The sequence below is a fragment of the Falco punctatus genome, assembly GCF_963210335.1.
Source record: "Falco punctatus genome assembly, chromosome: 2".
NCBI lineage: Eukaryota > Metazoa > Chordata > Aves > Falconiformes > Falconidae > Falco > Falco punctatus.
The window spans coordinates 69,655,527-69,663,799 of NC_137581.1; the positions used below are offsets into that span (position 1 = coordinate 69,655,527).

Genomic DNA, 8,273 nt, shown 5'->3' on the forward strand with positions numbered 1-8,273 from the left:
CTCCTTAATAGCAGCTCTCCTTTGATACTGGGTCAGAAGATTTTGCTCCTAAGTTCTACCTGACTCTCCTGAAAAATTTTGGAAATCTAGCAGATGGCTGACCTGCTGCTCTGACTGAGCTTGTAGATGCTTCTTGGCTGGAAACTTGTCAGACACTCCTGGAGTGGCAGCCTGACCCATCTGCTCCTTCAGACAAAAGTATGAACAGCTAGCAAGCTTTCAGAGATGTGAAAACTGATTTGTAAGAGAATTAGAAAGGCAGTGAAATGAGGAGGAAGAAAGGACTTAAATGCTCGGTTTCTGTGTTTTGGGTTTTTTTAATTCTTTCTCATTTTATACTAGACTTGATGTTAAAATATCTGAATGTGCGATGAAAACCACAAAGCTCTTCCTCGTGCCAAAGAAAACCAGATCACACAAGGCTGGTCTGCAGTTCCCTGTGGGTTGTGTCTCCAGGCTCCTTAAAAGAGGGAGCTACTCTGACAGGATCAGCCCTGGTGCTGCCATCTACCTGGCTGCGGTGCTGGAATACCTGAGCGTGGAGATCCTGGAGCTGGCAGGGAGCGCTGCACAGGCAAGCAAGAAAGCCAGGATCCTGCCCAGGCACACCCAGCTGGCCGTGAGAAATGATGATGAGCTGAACAAGCTTTTCTCCCGTGTGACCATTGCTCAAGGCTGGGTATTATCTAATGTTCTTCCCAAGCTTCTTCCTAAGAAGACCATCTCACTTAAACTGCCCAGCAAATATGTCCAGTCACAGGAGTTCTAGCTGCCACCAGGCTCCTGACCTTGTGGTGGTGTTGATTCTGGCTTTCTCAACAGCTTAGAGTTTTTCATGCCAGTTAGCATTTTTTGGTCTCAATTCATGTGTGTCTACCTGTGTGCATGTCTGGAAAGCTGCTAAAGGCAGGGAAATATAACTAGCAACTCTGTCTATGTCCCCCTAGCTGTACTTCAAAAGAAAAAAAAATCAACAGACTACTTCTATGGATAAACAAATGTGCAAAGGACTCATGTCCATCTTATTCCCTTCTATAAAATAATTTGTTGCACCAAGCAGAAGATTTTCGTTGGCAGCACACTTACCTAAGGAAACCTGCTTTATGGTTTTTAAAGCTTGTGTCTCCATGTGCGTGGCTGGAATCTCCTTGTTCAGTATGTGTAAAGCCTGCTTCATCTGACTGCTTTAGACCTCGTCATGGGCACAGTTAACTGTTCAGTGTAAGTAGATGCACCTGAGAAACTTAAACTGGACTGCCTTATGGTGGCAAAGCTGATGGATGGATCATCTCTAACATTTGGATATGGAGGTAGAGCTGTGTTGTAACTTCAGCATCACTGCACACACCTTGGTCCAAAGGTTGTGTTGGAATCATCCTCTGAGTTTCTGCATTGATTCTGCGATCCAAGCAGTCTTCTGCAGACAGTATATATACCTTGTCAGTGCTTGAGCATGAAGGGTCTTCTAGAAGCTCTTCTTAAGAATGAATCCAAATATAATTTTTACCTCTGGTACTGAGAGTCTCCTTAGCTGCTTTGAGGCTTGTTCCATTAAGAACCAGATCAAGGAAACCTGTGTGTTACAAGGCAATCCAGGAAATGGCCTTTTCCAGGACCTTCCAAAATTCTTGTCATCCACCTACGTGGCTTGAAAGCCTACCTAAGCACTACTAAATTTGCACTCTGGATTGCTATGTTGTGGTGGACACGTGCTAGTAATTGATGTCTGCTGTGCTGCAGACTTTTTTTGTTGGACAGCTGCACCAGCAGGATGCCTCTCAAATTTAAGAGTCTTATAACTGCGTTACCAGGTGTTTGAATCATTCTATTCATAAGATGGAATGGGAAGGCCCTAGTGTCCACCAGCTTCAGATTTATTAATTCATCCAGGTGGAAAGGTTATTTAGAGAAATGCTTCAAAACTGACCTATTTCAAGGTCTTGGGAGCCTCTGTCTCCCGTCTCTGCCTTATAATAATCCATATTTTCTGCTGCTTTCTCTAGCGTAATTCAGATCTCTCCCTGGTTTTCTGGTCTTGTAAGAATTGAGACCTATTGAAGAATGAGCTGCAGAGACCTCATCTCTTCATATAGGCAGGCTAGGGAATTTAAATGAAAGGCAAGAAGCCAGGAATGAGGTCTGGTGGGACTGCAGCCAGACCTTTCTGCATGTGAAACCTCTGGCATGTGTGTAAGCTGCAAACGCCTACTATGTAGTCTGTGAGGAGAGAAAGGCAGGAGAGTCTGTTGGTATTGGGCCAGTCCCTGTCTGACTGGCTGCTATGAGCACAGGAGGTAGGTGGTTTGTAGTGTGGGTAGTAGACAATTGGGTTTAGGGCAGTCATAGGATCGGCCATTGCTATCTGCGTGAACGTTGCAACCTTTGGCTAGAGATCTAGTGGGTGAAACGCTGCTGAGCTGCACCACAAACCCAAGTGTCTGTCTCGGAAAGCAGCAGTGGCTCCTTAGGGGGCTGCTGGATGTTTTTCCACAGCAGTTTCAATCAACATTGACCATATGAGCTGTGCTTGAAGAAAAACAGTCCTCTGTTCCCCTGTCAGGCTGACAGTTATGTTTCATGTCTGTGTGGGCTCAGAGGCTTGCTCCTGGCCTGTCCAAGCCAGCTGCCCACAGCATGGGTGCCCCTGCAGCAGCGTGGGCTTGTGCGGCTCCTGCCACGCCACACCGCTCTTGTCGCTGTGCCAACACAGCTGCTCATGGCCTCTACTGCAAACCAGGCTGCCGGGCTCATGTGCTAACAGTTTTTTTGTTCTTATTTTCCTTTGTTTCTTAAAGCAAAACCCCACCCTTCATAGTGGCGTTGGCACAACCTGAAAGTTTCCATGGGGGTAGGAAGAAGAGACCAAGGGTGGGATGATGGCTGGAGCTGCGGAGGGAGAGTCTGTTTTCAACGCCTCCATGATGTGGGCTGTGACTGTGAAGCCTAATGGGAATTTCAAAGGTGTCTGTCTGGAGTGAAGTTGTATCACACCAGGTTCATGAGTTGAGACATGACCCATGGAACAGGACGTTTCAGCAGCCCTCTGTGCCTATAGAAATCCTACCAAAAAGAAAAGGGGGTGGGGTGGGCGGGAATTAATGGAGACCTCTTTCCAAGTCTCAGCTCTTCTGCAGAAGAAGCAAATCTTGACACTGGCTTGTGTAAAGGAATGCCCCCATCTCAAGAAGCTGTATGGCCTTGCTGGGTCAAGTTAGCCAAGAGGTGCTGCTGCTGCCCAGGGCACAGGACTCAGTCTGAGACCTGGTCAGAGAGAAATCAACCATCAGGGATGGTGCTGGTACGTGTCTCTGTCTTTGTAGCCAAATAACGATTTCAATACATCTTGTATTAAACCCAGCTAGCTTTACCAGAAATTTAGGTAGGCTTAAGTGTGACTGTAGGGTGGCTGGCAAGCTCAAGGCATCCCATTGCTCTAGAAGCAGCAAGCTTGGGAAGATGTGCCCTGTCACAGCTGAGTCCCAAATAGGTGCTCTGGGGTCTGCAGCCCATGTCTGCTAAACTGCAAGGTGGGGAGAGGCATCACCTTCAGCAGTGGCTCACCCTCACTTTCTTGGCAAAACTCAACAGATGAGAACAAACCGGAGGAATACTGCAACAAGGAGAGGACATTGATAGGTCCAAGGAGAGCCACAGGGAAAGAGCATCCCTGGAGCATGCAGCAGTCCCAGCTCCTGTCATGCAGCTCTGCTCAGTCTTTAGGGATTAGAGCTGACCTACAGACATTCTGGTTCCTGATATATGCCTGGCTGTGGCTATCTAGTTCTCTGTGCTCGTGACTACTGACTACAGCTTTTCTGTTGTGTTTCTAAATGCAGAACAATCAGTGCATTCCTTCTTGGGTTTGTGTAGTCTCAAGACAATTGAAAAGATAATGCCCAACGTTAAGACATCAATTTTGGGGAACTCATTAATTCTCCCAGTTCTGTTTCTCTGCTGCAGCTGTGAAGCCTGATTTGTCTTTCTTTTGAAGGTACATTATGCATGCTTCAATGGGGCACTTCTAATCTTTGATTAAACAAATCCAGTCTCAATTTAAATACACAATAAAACATACGTCCAGTCTTCTAGTGTATCCTCACCCCTGTTCATTATCAGGTTGTGCATTACTCTGTCCCAAATAAATACCTTGATAATACATGAAGCAGGTGGTTTGTGAAGGCTGTCCTAGCAGCTGGGTCACACTGCTCCTGTTTCCACCACTATTACCAGCTTCGCTTCTTTCTGGGTCTCTCTTCCTCAGCTCTCCTTTGTGTCACAACTTACATACTTCAGGGAGCAAATTGCTTATTAACTAGCTAATGTTCACTGACTATTTTGAGGCTGTTGAGCATTAGAACTACTGGAAATTAATGTTTTGTTTATACAAGCAGCTCATTAGACTCCCAAACAAGGGGTTATATGAAAAGAGTGTGTGGGAGAGAACAGCACAACCATTTCCAGCATTGCAATGAAAAGCATATTCTTTCCAGCTTGCTCCAGCTATCTGTGTGCCTTTCTTTGCAGTGCTGTACACAGCATCTGTGAGAATACTTTTGCCAGCAGTGCCATGGTGGGGTTTCTTAATCATTCTACCCCCCAAAAAGACAAGTTCATTTAAACTCGGCTAGCAACCATTTTAACACTATGCCTGCAACAACGTGGCAGCTGGGGAGAGGAGCCAGTCATACTCTTAGAAACGCGTAACCAATGAACCAGCAAAATGCCCAAGCTGACCCTATGTTAACTCTGTGCTCTGATCTCTCTTGAAAGCAGGGAATGGGGATGTGGTCACTAGGCTGAGTTAGATTTTGAATGCGTTGTTCACAGTGGCAGACTCAGAAAAAAACACTCACTGCATCAACTTGCTAGCTGCGTCCTTTGGCGGAGTGCAAGCTTTTGATCTGCCAAGCCAAGGAATGCACACACATGTTCTCAGGCGTTACCAGGTCAAGCTGTACCTCTCTTCTTCCTAAGCACCAGAATTCAGGTGTCTTTCTGCACATGCCCCCGGTCCAGGAGGGTTTTCATGAAGCTGCCTAAGGCTTGATTTGGCAGTGGTACTTTCTTTTGGACTTGCTGCTGTCAGCCTAAGGCATTAGCCAGCTCTGTTGCTAACAGCTTGCCCTGGAGCTGCATTATCCCAGCACCTTGCTTTGCACTGCGTGTTGAACCTAAGGCTCTCGACTCCACCAAGGACTCGTGGTAAGTGAAGGTACCATGCGGAGTCAGCACAGCAACAGAAAGAGGGAGCGTGACTCTGTTACTCAGTGGTTAGGTAACTCAGCAGGGGTACGGACATATCTTTTTCCCTTGTATTTCAATGGCTAGTCCAGATGTGATCTCAGCCCGTGAGTATGCTTCTAGGTATCATACCACACAGTGATAAAAGGCAGAGCCAAGAGGCTTACTTTATGTAATGCAGAATACAAGAGAAGTGCAAGTTAGTAACCTGAAAATAGCTGTCTTTCATCTAGGTCAGAGGAGAGAATTGGCTCTTTTTCCTTGCAGCATGCACTGAATCCAGGGCACTGGTTAAGCTGGAATTAATGGCAAAACAGTGAGGGGCTGTGTCAAGCTGTCACAGCACTTGGACGACTTTCTCTTTTGAAACTCAGATAGTGCTGAGTCTCAAACATGCCCAGAAAACAGTGAAGATTGCTGCTTGAAATAGGAAACAGATATATTTTTAATGAGCTTCTCTATTCATTCAAACATCATGCCGTTTCTTGATGAGGCTTAAATCATACTTCGCCAGCTGAATTCACCAAGGAAGGTGCTCGCTGCTTTAAGGGAACTCAAACACAGCCCATACATCTGTCAAGGAAACATTAAGCATCTGCCACATATCCTGGTCCCTCTCCCTTCCCAAGTTTCAGGTTTTCAGATTTACTTTTCCATTATTGATACCTCCTATCAGGGTCATTGTAACAGATCAGATAACATACCTGGGACCCAGCTTGTCCAGGGTACCCTATACATATACCTATATACATATACATGCTCACTGGGACACCGTCCAGCAGAAGACCTGGGAAGCTTGCATCAGTGTGCTTCCTATTTACCAGTCTGGGGTCTTCTTTCTACACGTTATTACACAGGCCCGATTCTCACTCTGACTTTAGTTTAAATCTGTTTGAATTGGTGGAGATACACTGGTGTGAAACTGTTTGGAGATTTGGATCATGGCCTGCTTCTGGCTGAGCACGTCCCTTGTACCCTCCTGATGGGCATAACGGGCTGTCTTCCATGACAAGACAATGGCAGCAACACTAAATCCTGGTAAAATAATATCCTTGCAAAATCTGAGTGCTTCATCATCACTTAGTACTGTCAATTGAAGCATTCTTCTGAGAAATTAAAAGATGTGTGCGTTGGGACTCCTCAAGTCTTTAAGCTGTTTCTTTTTGAAATTCACTCTCTCTTTAAATAGAACTAGTCTTCCTTCCTCTGAAATCGTTGCAAAAGATCCAGAAACTGATGAAGCCATTTGTTCCCTTTTAACACAGATTACAAATTCAGTACTGGTCTGTGGTACAAGTGAGTATGCAAGTTATTAAGAACTTAAGAAGGGGTCTAGTCCTCCTTCTGTGCCCTGTAATCCATCGCTTTTCCTCCATGGATCCGTACTTCTTTTTTATTAGTAATTTTGGTAATTTTTAAAGAAGTAAAGTGACTCTTCCACATCCAGGGGGTTTTAACTTACTTTCACTACATTAACAATCTACAGTTCCTCTCAAAGGAAATTTGCTTTGGTTCCTGCCTTGAAGCATGTTCCTACTCTGAGCACATCCATTGCCTCCTTCATCTGTACCAGGACACTTGGCACCAGGGCAACCAGAGGAGGAAGGGCTGAAATAGAAGTTGTTGGGAGAAATGGTGCTGAAGTGTCAAGAAACTATGAAATGGGAGAATGAAGATGAAAATGCTGTAAAAATAGACACAGTGAAGGAAAGAGCAGCATAAATATCAGCAGAAAGTGAACATAAAATTTATTGTGTGAAGTAGCATTTCATGATAGAACAAAGCAAAAAAAAAAAAGAATAATTCCCTTTGTAGCAGGAATTACTGGGTGATGTTCTTTCATTTATGCTATAGAGGTTGTCAAGCAAGATGAATGTCAGGGTACTTGCCAGCCGTTCTAGCTGTGCGTTTATACCTGCAGTCCCATTACCTACTCAACAGGACTACTGATATTTTCCAGACATATTCTTCCTTCCACAGCATTTGTTAAAAGTGAATGCAGCTCATTAAGCTTTGTAGCAGCCCTGGCAGGGGCCACCAATACATCAAACGTCTGCTGCTGAAGAGGAAACAAACACCGTCATGACACTTCACTGCTGCCTTAAACATGTCAGCAGAGAAATGATAGATAATCAGAATCCTGGGGATAGAACATTGAGAAAAGTTGGGGTGTTTTTATTGATGGTGTTACCAGTCTGAATGGGATGAATGCAGAACTGGGTTTTGGCCCCTGGTTTTGCAAAATGTGCACTGAGGAGTACTTAAATGTTTACTGGAGTAGGGCTAATTACACTGATAAATAATGATGCATTAAGGTAATAAGATGATAGCTTTTATTTGAGGATAAATTAAATGTAAGGATAAATTATCTAATTTGATTATAAGTTAAACTCTGTGAAAAAATATTACTAATCTATTACAATAACTGATGTCACTATTTATTCTAGACATAGAGATTTGGAACACATTCAGACAAATACCCAGAACATCAATGTCTGGCTTCCTTGAAAGGTTGGGGTTTTATCCAGGTTGTTTAATAGACATTCTTGAGGATTTTGAGGCTGTTTCTGAACAGAAATGAACTGGGTATCATAGCAAACCTGAGGCAAAGTAACCATACCCTTGTTTCACAAAGAGGGAATCTGAGTCAGGTGGAAAGGTGCCATCTTGGTAGTGTACATGCTTAACCTCATACCACAGGTAAGCACTTGGGAAGTATGGAAATCATGACCTTAAGTGGTTCCCTGAAATGTAGGGGTACCGTTACACAGCAAGAGAACCAGAACTAGAGCTCAGACATCCAGTTCCCCATTTCATGCACTCCTTACTCAGCTGCCTTACTCCCTGCAGTTTTTTGGCCTTCCTCCTAAGCAAACATTTATGGCAGTACACCATTGCTTGCTTATCTATCTGTCCTCATCTATCAACTTCTGAATCTGCCAAGCCGTTCTATGCAAATATGATGGAGAGCTGAAACCATAAGCTGATTCCTACCAGTTACATGGAAATAGGTTGCTCTGTAAAAGAAAGAG

The 8,273-nt window shown here is 44.5% G+C and overlaps 1 protein-coding gene across 1 annotated transcript; it reads left to right on the forward strand.

Annotated features, from left to right (window-relative positions):
• Positions 1-370: 370 nt before the first annotated feature.
• LOC308059788 (histone H2A.J-like) lies at positions 371-769 on the forward strand (the record flags this gene model as incomplete). The annotated part of the gene is made up of 1 exon (XM_080377667.1): positions 371-769. The coding sequence occupies one exon, from the start codon at positions 371-373 to the stop codon at positions 767-769; it is 399 nt and encodes a 132-aa protein (XP_080233793.1).
• Positions 770-8,273: the final 7,504 nt, after the last annotated feature.